General features: G+C 29.3%; 1 protein-coding gene and 1 long non-coding RNA gene across 6 annotated transcripts; one reads left to right on the top strand and one right to left on the bottom strand.

Moving 5' to 3' along the window:
• Positions 1–5,758: 5,758 nt before the first annotated feature.
• On the bottom strand, positions 5,759–6,737 carry LOC148769064 (uncharacterized). The gene is made up of 3 exons (XR_016032007.1): positions 6,594–6,737; positions 6,264–6,493; positions 5,759–6,149 (listed from the first exon to the last, which is right to left on the bottom strand). It is a non-coding gene; the product is annotated as an uncharacterized LOC148769064 (long non-coding RNA).
• Positions 6,738–8,401: 1,664 nt separating this feature from the next.
• LOC105964537 (subtilisin-like serine-protease S) lies at positions 8,402–13,178 on the top strand. 5 transcript variants are annotated; one of them, XM_088820824.1, is made up of 12 exons: positions 8,402–8,562; positions 8,887–8,985; positions 9,068–9,165; positions 9,291–9,388; positions 9,829–9,999; positions 10,322–10,433; positions 10,526–11,057; positions 11,135–11,229; positions 11,689–11,934; positions 12,021–12,135; positions 12,228–12,414; positions 12,534–13,178. In XM_088820824.1, exons 2-12 carry the CDS (start codon positions 8,911–8,913, stop codon positions 13,103–13,105), a joined length of 2,301 nt encoding a protein of 766 aa, XP_088676950.1. In that variant the 5' UTR covers positions 8,402–8,562; positions 8,887–8,910; the 3' UTR covers positions 13,106–13,178. The 5 variants fall into 5 exon arrangements, with proteins under 5 accessions (XP_088676950.1, XP_012844498.2, XP_088676951.1 ...); XM_012989044.2 differs by lacking the exon at positions 8,402–8,562 and adding an exon at positions 8,680–8,805; XM_088820825.1 differs by lacking the exon at positions 8,402–8,562 and adding an exon at positions 8,709–8,805 and having other exon boundaries at positions 9,291–9,392.
• The last annotated feature ends 957 nt before the right edge of the window (positions 13,179–14,135 follow it).

The raw sequence follows: 14,135 nt of genomic DNA, 5'->3' as shown, positions 1-14,135 counted from the left end.
CCAATATTTTTTTATTAATATTAATCGTAATCATAATCCTCAATTTATTCTATATTACACCCAGTAAAATAAATAGGGTATATTTTTATCATTCATATGCACACAAACACACAAAGATACACATTGGAGTGTAGATCAACGGTAAAAAAATCACCCGTTGTAGTTTTCATCGAGTGTAGAAGAGAAATAACTCATAATCCTAATACTAATACTAATACTAATAATATTATTACATATACCAATGTGATAAAGCTAACTTTAATATACTAATGTCAAAACTAATACTAATATTTATATACCAATACCAATACCAATACAAATACCAATACCAATACCAATACAAATACCAAAACCAAAACCAACACCAACACTAACACCATTACCATTACCATTACCATTACCATTATCATTACCAATACCATCACCATTACCACTGCCCTTACCATTGCCATTAAAATTGCCATTACTATTGTCATAACCATTGCCATTACATCTACCATTATCAATACCAATACTAATATCAATACCAATATCAATACCAAAACCACTATCAATACCAATACCAACACCAACACCAACACTATTACCATTACCATTACCATTACCATTGCCCTTACCATTGCCATTAAAATTGTCATTACTATTGCCATTACTATTGCCATTACCATTGCCATTACATCTACCATTATCAATGCCGATACTAATACCAATACCAGTACCAATACCAATACCAATACCAATACTAATACCAATACAAATACCAATATCAATAATAATACAAATACCAATAGAAATATCAATAACAATAACAATACCATTACCAATACCATTACAATTACCATTACTAATAATCCTAATTCTAATCCTAATTGAAATTCTAATCATAATCCTAATTGTAATGTTAATGTTAATTATAATACTAATCATAATTCTAATTACAATCATAATACTAATCATTATCATAATTATAATCATAATACTAATGCTAATACTAATACTACTACTAATACTAATAATAATATGAACACCAATATCAATATCAATACCAATACCAATACCACTATCAATAGGTTTAATGCCATTATCAATATCATTATCATTACCATTGTCATTACCATTATCATAACCATTACCACTACCATTACCATTACCAAAGCTATTATACTAATGCTAATCATAATGCTAATCCTAACATAACATTAATGCTAATGTTACTCATAACCCTAATACTAATCATAATGCCAATTCTAATTATAACTATAATACTAATCACAATCCAAATCATAATCATAATCATAATCATAATCATAATGTTAATGCGAATCTTAATTCTAACACTAACTCTAATTATAATCCTAATAATGACAATAATACTGATCTTAATTCTTATCCTAATAAAAATCGAAATATGCTAATGGTAACGCTATTCTTAATACCAATCTTAATATGCTAATGCTACTGCTAATCCTAATCATAATTCTAATCATAATGCTTATACTAATACTAATACCAATACTAATTATAATCATAATGCTAACCCTAATACTAATAGGCATATTAATATTAATCATAATATGCTAATGTTAGTGTTAATATTAATGCTAACAGAATACTAATATTAATACTAATACTAATAATAATACTGATGCTGATGTTGATGCTGATGCTGATGCTGATGTTGATACAAATACTAATAGTAGTAGTAATACTAATATTAATATTGTTACTCATATTAATACTAATACTAATACTAATAATTATACTGATACTAATACCAATACTCATACTGATATTAATACTAATGTTAATACTAATACTAATACTAATACTAATACTAATACTAATACTAATACTAATACTAATACTAATACTAATACTAATACTAATACTAATACTAATACTAATACCCATACTGATAATACTAATACTAACAATTATACTAACAATTATACTAATGCTCATACTGAGACTGATATTGATACTGATACTGATATTGATACTGATACTGATACTGATACTCATAGTAATATTAATATTAATATTACTACTAATACTAATATAATATTAATACTAATACTGATACGCATACTGACACTTATACGAACACTCATACTAATACTGATACTCATACTAATACTCATATTGTTACTCATACTAATACTGAAATGATACTGCTATTGGTAATGATAATAATAATATTGATATTGATACTGATACATATACTAATATTGATACTGATACTAATATTGATTCTGATACCGATATTGATAGTGATGTTAATACTGATATTAATACTAATATAAATACTAATACTAATACTAATATTAAGAAGCGTCATATTAGGGCGTCATCAAGCCGTCATAAAAAGATATTTTTCTAGTAGTGCTAATACTAATACTAATATTAATACTATTACTAATACTAATATGTTAATATTGTTAATGTTAATGCTAATGTACTAATGCTAATACTAATTTTAATGCTAATGCCAATCTGGATATGATAATCATTATGCTAATGCTAATGATAATTATAATCCTAATATTATCCAAATCATTATCATATTCCTAATCCTATTCATAACACTAATCATAATTCTAATCCTAATCCTAATCATAATCCTATTCCTAACACTAATCATAATTCTAATCCTAACCCTAATAATTTTAATACTAATGTTGCTAATGCTAATTGTAATGCTAATGTTAATTATACTTCTAATTCTAATCTTAATTCTAATCATAATCTTAATCCTAATGCTAATCATAATCTTAATACTCATATATGTCACTAATTGTAGTACTAATCATAAGCATAATGTTAATTATAATTCTAAATACTAATATAAATTATAATCCTAATTCTAATCCTAATCCTAATATTAATTCTAATACTATATTAATCCTAATTATAATTCGAATCCTAATCCTAGTATTAATACTAATACTAATTGAAAGAATATTAAGTATAATCCTAATTAAATTGGACATAAATTTGGAAAGCTGGGAATGTGGCATAATTACATGAATTCGATACGTAGCAAAAATATACTAAAAAGATACTAAAGTCTATTAAATAAGGAACTTTATGTATAAATCATTAATTAATCAATTTAATTAGCAAATAAACTAAATAATATGTATTTGAATTTTATGATTAAGAAAAATATATGAAAATTCCTATATAATTAATTTTAGGACACGTGTTTTTTTTTTTATTAATAATAGTAATACTATACATGGATTGTGTTGTATTAATATTAATAATATACCGGGATTGTTTTGTAATAATAATTTTATACAAATGCACAATTTGATTGAATATTGATAAAAAGAACTATATAAAGTGACGATTATTAAAAAAAACATTGGTACGGATTTTTTTTAATAAGTAATTAATTTATTGATAATACGATTTAAAGATAAAACATAATAATCTAATCGACATTCGCAACAATAATTACATTTCTTGTACTGTCAAACGCAAACGAATATGTATTGCCAATAACCATATTGTTGGATGAACTAAACGATTTCCAGCCAATAGTAAGGTAGACATTAGGTATTTTACGTCTTCTTGTTGTACGTACTCTAATATTTCTCGTTGTACCACCGTGAAACTCAACATCGATGTAGTTTTTGCCAATCAACCCATGATTCTTAGCCAAAGATTTGCGTATATACTATAATGTATGCAAATGAAAAAATTAGATTAAATATAATGATAAGTTTATAATAACAATTAATGAAAAATTCACATTAAGAAATGATTTTACCTTCTGATGGAGATCTTTGAACGTAAACTTTCTCTCAAAGTAGATGAGTGAGGAATTAATGTTAGTTACATCGTCATCAAAATGAAATTCATTTTATTTAGAAAATGATTGATACATCATTATGATGAAAGATCAATCGCATTGACCACACCTTCATACAGAGCCGAAGTGCCGACGTTCATTCGACGGTATACACATATAATGTGTAAACACACATTTACACAACCCAAAATTGAAAAAAGTTTTGTAATCCTCAGTTTCAACTACACCACATATAAAACATGGCCCCGTGCGCAGTTCGACTTTGATAGATTCTCTGCATGAAATACACATACATGGATCCAAAGTGCGATCAAAATGGTTGTTGCAAAGTACGCATAATGTTAGTTCAACTTCCATTTTTCCATCGAACGAATTTGGATTCGGGATTGTAATATTAAAAAAATGGGGGGGGGGGGGTACTAAAATCCGTACAATATTGTGAGTAAAGAAATGTGGAGTGAAAGAACGATTAAAAAATATAAAATCAATAATAATGGAGTGAAAACATTCACGTACAACAATTTGAAGTATGTGCATGGCTTGAGTATTCAAAATAACATTGAGTTGTGTAGATTATATAGTATGGATTGTAAGCATTATTTGGAAAGTAGATTAAAAATTCAAAATTCTAATTTGGTAATCTATGAATAACTGGTATATGGTAACATTTTAAAAATATCATTGATTTAAGTTAACCTTACATAAATTAATACTCTTTCTATAATCAAAATATTTCAAAATATATGAGTATTTAAATAAATTTAGAAAATATATACACTATATCCAGATCAATATTTAATTATTATAGTCCACGGATTTCATAATTAATGTCAAAATTAATACAAAAAGGCTAAAAATCTTATATAGATGATTAATATATTTGCCTTAAATAATGTATATGTGAATAAAAATATCGGATACTATTACCATAAACACAATGTGATATTAAAGAACATAAATATTAATAGTTTATAGTAGAATATAAAATATTTAATTTCCATATTGAAAAGGCATTTACGTGTGAATAAGTTGGTTACTAAACATGTTATAGTAATTTATTATTGTTAATTTAATACATGTAATTATAAAAAGCATTTTCACCGATATTTTTATTAGTTACTAATCATGTGTATTAATTCATCCTTTTTATTTTAAAATATATTAACACATGGGTGATTAATCTGATTCATACGTGAATGTTTCATAAAATATATTATGTAGATCGTAGAATATAATATAGATTATTATATTTATGCATGCAAATATTTACGTAAATATAACAATGTTATATATATGGGTACTCTCTTTTGTATGACAACTCATAATCTTTGTAACGGAATGCAATGAAAAGAGCAAACATAAAAGAAAAATGTATTTATACTTTAAAATTTACTCATATCCGTATAACGCTATAACGTTATGAAGTATACATGTTTAATAGACAATAACGCAATTAATGTTCAAATATAAACAATTTTATTAATATGCATAATTCATTTTCGCATAAATGAATAAATTCGTTTTGCTGCATTGAAAAACATAAGTAACTTTATTGAAATAAGCTGTATGCAAAAGTATTAATGATATTGTCTCAAATAGAAAAATATATTGTGTCTATAAATACGAAATACCAAAGAAAAATTGAAAAACAGTTCTGCTAAAATAAAAATTACAATATTACAATATTCTCTAAATACAAATTAAGACCTATGAAGCAAAACTAAATACAATTCTGCTACGTGGGCCTTTTCCTTGAATTATTAATACTATATAGGGGTTGCATTCTAATTTGTAAAATTATGTGTCATTAATGCAATTAAAAAACATAGTTATGGGCATAATTTGAATATAAAATAAGTTTGTGCTATCTTGTTTTTATCAATAATCGAAAAAACTAATAATAATATGCCATTACTATTGTTCTTATTAATAATATGCTGATTGTAAAATAAATAAGATCATAAATCAGATCTATTTTATTGAAATTATTAATTACACTGTATAACATCATATGACTCATATATGTATAACATCAATGAGTTCTAAAATAAATAAGATCATAAATCATATCTATTTTATTGAAATTATTAATTACACTGTATAACATCATATGACTCATATATGTATAACATCAAAGAGTTCATCACTGGGGTCTAACTCGTTTGATACACTCACAACACCGCCAAGAAGATATGGTAGAGTCGTTCCAATATATTGTATCAAAGAGATACACAAAAAATATGCCTGAACTCCTCGCAATCCACACAACTTATGAGAAATTCCTTCAAACCATCATCAACGCATACGACGCATGGATTGCATCCGTTCGTAGCTACAAAACCACAAATAAATAAAAAAAAAACTTAGAAGTTGATTTACGCTAAATCATATGTATAAAAGATTATTATAAACGCGAAAAATATAAAATTAAAGAATATAACAAAACCTTGATGAAACGGGACATGCTCAACCTCATTAACATTAATCTCTTGTACCTCACCAATGTGGTTACAATCACCACATGTATAATCTTCAGATTGACTATTAAAATTAATTTTTTTCCACATTCCGTCCATACAATATATGTGGATCATATCCTTGCAATGTATCCAACAACGCAAGCCTACTTTGAAGCCGATGTCGCCGCATATGACACATACCTTGCTATCACTGGATCTACAAAAGTACCGAGTAAACAAACATAATTAATATCGGTGTTATTTTGTTTTCCCATAAATTGGAATACAAAAACAATGTAAAAAAATGTAAAACATACACATTATTCCCCAAAAACGAAGAAGGCAATTTGATGCGTTTTTCGATATCAGAATTTTTCATGTCTCCTTGTAGTACCACATCTTGCATTCCTTCATAAATTTCGACACATAAATCTTTCTGCAAACGACCTGATTCAAACATCTAATAAAAAATAAAATTAACAATTAAGTATGAAAGATAAAGAAAATTGGTAAACGTTAAACGGAAAACCATACAAAAAACAATTAGGGTATAAACAATAATATATAAAATAATCGAAAATTAACTCAAATAATGAAAGAATGGAATTAGTGTATAAAACATTTTTCTTGCTGTGTGCTTTGTTATATGAATGAGAAATAATGGATGTGGAATGAGGTATTTATACTTATATTTTATGTAATAAAAGAAAAATAATATACATCTATAAGGAAATAAATTATATGCACTAAATTGATACAATTAAAATTATTTCATTTTAGAATGTAAGAATAATAATTGAATATATTATGGATTGAGAAATATATTGTTACTAAAATTGTGTGATGTTTACAAATTAACACCATAGTTAAAGAAATGTTATTTAATGATTACCATAAAATATATATATCATTATGGAATATGTCATTCATTATGATATATAATTACTTATATATATATATATATATATATATATATATATATATATATATATATGATATTACGTAAAAAGACCTACAACTAGACTTAATTAGTTTTAAACTAAATAAGATTAATTTATCTTAATAATTATTAAATGACATAATTAATGATTACCATAATAATATATATAATATTACGGAAATATGTAAATTTCATAAAAAAATCATTTATGGCATTATGATATATTCTAATATGTCATTATGGAAAGTTATAATTAAATAGATATTATATATGTAATATATAGTGACACGTGGATCATGATTATGATGCATACGTGGATGGTGACATGGATGACACATGTCGTAATTCTAGACCATGAGGGTTTCAATTTATAGATTATATAGATTAAAAAAAAGGCTGATGAGGTAGGGCGTAATATGTGATAGTGTTGATGAGGTGGCATGCGTATAATTGAAAAAATCGGTGACTGAAATTTGGAATTGACTTTTCTCAAATGGTGCAAAATAATTTGGACCTCCCTTGAAAAAAGTATTGAGATGGTTATATCAAAGAACCCAGTATATATACACTTATACTTATTTGAAATTTATAATCAACAACCCTTCTTTATATTCACTTAATCCTCACGTGTTCTAAGTTATTTCTATTTTATTTTATTTTATTATTTTTATTTTTTTTATAGCTTTCTATAATTTTTGTATTATTTTTTTATTTTTAGAATGAAATATTTATTAACAAGATATTTAAACTTCCATATCATATGACCAACCTATTATTTAATTTTATTTTTTAGGAAACGAAATTATAAAAACTGGCTAATTCTAAAGGAAGTTCAGGAACTTCCGTACACGCAATCTTAATTTATTTCTAAAAAAATGTGAGCTCGTGCTCTTTTTGAGCTTCCAAAATGTTTTTCTCCGACGAAAGTATTACTCATTTAAGGTGGAGAGGGTGTGATTTTCAGTGAAAATGTAAGATTTTTTTATAAATATTTTAATTAGTTTAATAGTAGATGGTTTATAAATTTATAAAAATCACAGATGAAAGAAGAAGAAAAGAGTAATATTAAAAATATATTTAATTTAATGATGAACTAAAAAATATTTTAAAAGTGGAAATAGCTCATATCTTCCAACTGTTTGGTAAAAAACAAAGAAACAAATCACGGGATTAATAATTATGGATAGGAATGAAGTTACCAGTACCACCAAATATATTCCTCTGCTTCACTTTCACGGGAAATGATGCAAAACATTCACCAAAATCAATAATTAAATTATATATTAACAAATTCGCCCAGATTAAATAATTCCAGAAACCATACCCCAAACGAATATTCATCAACAGTATGTGTTTCACTCTTCATTTTTTCTTTTTGTCCTTTTTCTTCGGTGGTGTTTCGTTTTCATCCCTATATATATATATATATATATATATATATATATATATATATATATATATATATATATATTCTATTTTTTCAATCATGTCTGTTGTAATATCATCCATGCTTCAAAAGGAAACATGGAAATTCACATCTAACCAAATCAGTAATTAATGATTGAATCTAATCAAATCACCTAATTAAGGTTTAACTATCAATTCAAATCACCTAATTAAGAATTTACTAATAAATAAAAAATGTATATTGATTTATATTTCTCTAACAGGGTTCATACAGAAATATTCAAGAAATGATTCTTCATCCCTACTACATTTTGCTCTGTGTTCTTCTTGCACTCATTACTCGGCCATGCCTCTCTTCCAAGGTAACAATGAAATGATTAATACTACGTCGTTTTGCTTTTGAATTTTATTTTTTATTTATTTATTTATTTTTGCCTTATCTAGTTGTATGTGGTGTACATGGGCAACAAAGGCAGTGATGAAAGCCCAGATGAAATTTTGAGTCAAAACCACCAAATTCTCACTACTCTTCATGGAGGAAGGTTTTTTTTTTTTTTTTTTTTGTTGATTCTTTAATTCGTTTCTCCGTTTCGATATTTTAAATCGACTCTTTCGTTTGCTTGCGCTTTTCGTCTCACATTGCGGTGTTAATGTAACAATGTGTTAGTGTGGAGCTAGCAAAATCTTGTCATGTGTATAGCTACAAACATGGCTTTAGAGGCTTCGCTGCCGAGTTGACTCGACAACAAGCTTCTCGAGTGGCTGGCATGTAACTTCTTGTGCTTTTTCTTGCTATTCAATGCGACTGACTGAAATGTTAAATGTCGTTTCAATTTTACTAATACTATTTTGACTTCGGACGTGATGTTTGAGAAATTCAAAACGCGGAAACTGTAGTCTTTTGAGGGAGCTTTCTAATCAATCGAACTTGAATCAGCTAGAGTGGATGTCGGCTGACAAAGTTATGCACAGATGCGTTACTAAAGTTGGATTATCCGATTTTTGTTATTCAAGTTGGATTAGAAAGCCTAACTGAAAAGAACTACAAATTCCGTGCTTTGAGGTTTTGCCAAAATTCAGACTCGAAAATAGTCGAAATCATGTTTGAAGTTGAAACAGTATTATTAAAACTGAAACGACATTTAAACAAGAAAATTGACTGAAAAGTGAATACTAACTTCGATTGGATGGTTAATCGAACTCAGAAATGGCGGGAGTTGTGTCGGTTTTCCCCAACAATAAAAGAAGCCTTCACACTACTCATTCTTGGGATTTCATGGGCCTCGCCTCCGGTCAAACAGTGGAATCAATCCCGGTGGAATATTCCAATTCGACCAACAACCAAGCCGATGTCATCATTGGTTTTATCGATACAGGTAACTAACTACTCGAGTTTTTGTCGATTATTCTTGAAGAATTTATATATGTCGTTATTACAAGTCTTTGGTTTCGTGCAATGATCTCTTTGAACTATAGACATTGGGATTTTCGTACCAAATGATGTTTACTTTAGGAACTATAGTTTCGCCAACAGAACGATCGATCGGATAATGGTCTTTTTCTTCTCTGTGTGTTTTGCTGCTATGCTGAAGTGACCGTTGATATGTAACAGAATACGAATCAAAAACAAGAGAGAGCATTTTATATTTTCTTGATTAAATAAAATTTTATAATTTGTTCGAAAATCCGACACCACAGGAATTTGGCCCGAGTCGCCGAGTTTTGGTGATGCAAACATGCCCCCCGTGCCAGCTGGATGGAAGGGACAATGCCAGCCCGGTGAAGCATTTAATTCTTCAACATGCAATAGGTTTACAAAAGATAAAAAAATGCTATAATCCTTACTCTGCCATCGATTTTAGTTTTTCGTTTAAAAAATATATATTTTTTTTTTGCCGATAGGAAAGTGATTGGCGCAAGATACTACCTAAACGGCTTCGAAGCCGAAGAAGAATTAGAAAATAATAGCGTGTCATTTAAATCGGCGAGGGACAGCGTAGGTCACGGGTCCCACACAGCCTCAACTGCCGCCGGTAGATTCGTAAATAACGTAAATTACAAAGGGTTGGGAAATGGTAAAGCTAGAGGGGCCGCCCCCATGGCTAGGATTGCGGTTTATAAAGCGTGCTGGAAAACCGCTTGCTACGATGCTGACATATTAGCTGCGTTCGATGATGCAATCGGTGATGGGGTCCACATTCTGTCGCTTTCTTTGGGTGCGGATTCGCCCGATGTGGATTATTACAATAACGCCATTTCCGTGGGGTCCTTCCATGCCGTTAGCCATGGGATATCGGTTGTTGCTTCGGTTGGGAACGATGGTAGTGTGGGGTCCGCGTCGAATCTTGCTCCTTGGATGATTACCGTGGGGGCTAGTTCGATCGATAGGGATTTTTTATCGGATGTTGTTCTTGGAAACGGAGCTCGCTTTTCGGTAATTAAACTATATTTCTCGTGAATTTTAAATAAATCATATATTTTCTTGATCCTTTACATTTTTATTATATGCAGGGTGAAAGTTTGAGTGTGATGAAGATGAATGCATCGGCTCAAACGATTTATGCTTCCGAAGCAAATGGAGGAAACTTTACTCCCGACCAATCCAGGTGAACCCGAAGGTAGTTTATTAAGGCCTCGTTTGGGAAGTAGGATATTAGCAAAAAACTACCCGTTTATAAATATTAGCAAAAATCACCCTATGAATGATTTGATTTTTCTATCCAACTACCCCCTAAAACTCACCCGTTAGGGTCGTATGCCAAAAAATAAAAAAAATCATACGGGGATTTCTTCTAATATTTAATAACACAAGGAGTTTTCTAGCAGTTCGATATAACACAAGGGTACTAAATGCAGTAAACTCGATAAAATCGAATGCTTGGTGTTTAGGGACTGGATTTTAATCAAGCATATGATAAACGCTTAGCCTCTATGTTGAAATCAATCAATTCCATCAATATATTCCCAAACGAGGCATCATTGTACGTACGCACGTTGTGTATATCTATCCTCTATGTTGAAATATATCAAGTTATATTTTACTTTGATGTTGATAACAACACTAGGTACTGTTTGGAGAGTTCTTTAGATACGACGAAGGCAAAAGATAAAATTCTTGTTTGCCTTAGTAATGACCCAACGGAGTCGAAACTCGCCAAAGGTGCCGCAGTCAAAGAAGCCGGTGGAGTTGGAATGATTATTATAGACGAACTACGCACAGATTTAGCCATCCCTTTTCCAATCCCGACGTCAGTTGTCGGAAAAAGAATAGGCGACGAGATTCTATCCTACCTAAATAATAATACTACAAGGTTTTTATTTTGTTCTTCTCTCTCTACTCAGTATGCATTTCTCTTAGTTAGTGCTCGCTTTTCACGGTCTTATTTTAATTTAACAGCAACCGCACGTCGAAAATTATGTCTGCGAAGACAGTTTTAGGATATCGGGCCGCTCCTCGAGTCCAACCATTTTCTTCAAAGGGTCCCAATGCGTTAACTCCCGGGATTCTAAAGGTGAAAAAAAAAATCCAAGAAAATTATTAGTGCTTTATTTAATGTAATACTACTCTTTCGGTTTAATAACTATCGAAGTACAAACTTTGTAGCCTGACGTACTAGCGCCCGGACTGAATATCCTAGCTGCATGGTCTCCGACAAAGGAGAATATCGATTACAACGTAGTATCCGGAACTTCGATGGCGTGTCCGCATGTAACGGGAATCGTAGCCTTGATTAAATCCATGCATCCATCTTGGTCTCCATCCGCCATCAAATCTGCTATTATGACTACCGGTAATTGAATTTTTAATATCCATCTTACGGTAATAATCGTAATATTATTACATTATCTACGAATTTTCTCCTACATAATTTTTTACTCTAAAAAATCGAACTTTTTAATATTGTTGCAGCAACTACTTTGGACAAGAGCAAGAAACCTATTACAGTGGGTCCCGATGGACGAAAGGCAAACCCATTCGATTTCGGATCTGGCTTTGTGAACCCAACACATGCCCTCGAACCTGGTCTAATATACGAAGCAACAACCAATGATTACGAAGCTTTTCTTTGTTCAATTGGTTATAACAATAAAACACTTCAAATGATAACAGGAGACAACTACAGCACTTGTAATAATCGAACATTTAAGACACCATCTGATCTTAACTATCCATCAATTACGGTTCCGAATCTGAAGAAGTCGTTTTCGGTATCGCGAACTTTGACCAATGTTGGGGTGGCAGAGAGTGTGTATGAAGCAGCTGTTGTACCTCCAATAGGTATTAAAGTTAGTGTTGTACCTCAAAGATTAGTGTTTAATAGGGTTGGACAAAACATCAAATTTACGGTAAATTTTGATGTAATTTCTCCTTCAAAAGATTACGTTTTCGGGTCGTTGTCGTGGAGGAATAAAGGATATTCCATGACAACCCCGTTGGTTGTTCGGACCGGAAATTCTAAGCCGGGCAGTTGCATGGTGTGATACAAGTTGTAGTGATTGTGACATTAATAAGCAAGAAGTATTTACAAATTAAAGTTTATTGATTAAAATAAAATAGCTGGAGTTACAACCTCTATTTCGACCAGTTTAGTTATTTTGTTGAACTGGCTTTTCGTCTCTTCTGGATTTAGCAAAGTAACTCTTTACAATTTAAGTGACAGTGTCACAAGATTACGCACAAATGGGGCGGCGGAAATTTATCGAAATTCTTCCATGCTCTCATTGAAATTCGCTCAAACAATAGCTTTGTGTTTGTTCAACGATGGCTTCTTCATCTTGTCTTTCCAGTTACCATTTTTGTTTTACGGTTTTACTATTCGATTCATCAATTCTTTTCGAGTTTTCAATTTTTCGAATACTTCGATTTGAGAGTGCATAGATCTTTTAAGATTCATTGCTATTTAGTACAATAGTTTATGACTCAGAGCCCGTTCGGCTAAGCTTATTTAAAACATCTTATAAGCTCCTACATCTAATAAGATGTTTTAGGAGCTGATAAGCTGTTAGATCTTATTTTAAATTTTCTTTTTAAAGTGTTTGGATGTGTAGCTTATAAGTTACTTTTTATTTTTATAAGTTGTTCAAGTGTTTGGAAATAAAAGGTCTGTTTATTGCTATAATGACAAAAAAGTACATGATGCCAGTATAATTGTTAAACTTATTTGACTCAAATACTTTTGTTCCTAAAATATTATTATAATATTTACAAATTATTTTTTCAAATAATAATAATAATATAAAATAAAAGTTGTAAAAGAAATATAATTTTTTTTTATGAAAGAAATATAATTTATTGTGGAGATAATAAGAATATTCGTGTATTTTTATATATATATATAAAATATAAATAGAGAATATTTTTTTTTACAATTATTATGATAATTACGATAATTATATTTAACTAATTATTAATCTTGATTACAAGAATACATTGTTTTGATAAAATATAAATATTATTAGTATTCATGTAATATAATAAAGTATTAAGGGTAATTTTGTATTTTAAGTGTTT

The sequence above is a fragment of the Erythranthe guttata genome, chromosome 7, assembly GCF_056151865.1.
Source record: "Erythranthe guttata isolate IM_541 chromosome 7, IM_541, whole genome shotgun sequence".
Lineage (NCBI taxonomy): Eukaryota > Viridiplantae > Streptophyta > Magnoliopsida > Lamiales > Phrymaceae > Erythranthe > Erythranthe guttata.
This window is presented reverse-complemented; position numbering and strand designations above follow the sequence as displayed.

Coding starts and splice junctions, on each gene's coding strand:
- LOC105964537 (XM_088820824.1), top strand. CDS start 8,911: ATGATTCTTCATCCCTACTACATTTTGCTCTGTGTTCTTCTTGCACTC. Junction 12,136..12,227: donor TAACTCCCGGGATTCTAAAG/GTGAAAAAAAAA, acceptor CAAACTTTGTAG/CCTGACGTACTAGCGCCCGG. Junction 12,415..12,533: donor ATCTGCTATTATGACTACCG/GTAATTGAATTT, acceptor ATATTGTTGCAG/CAACTACTTTGGACAAGAGC.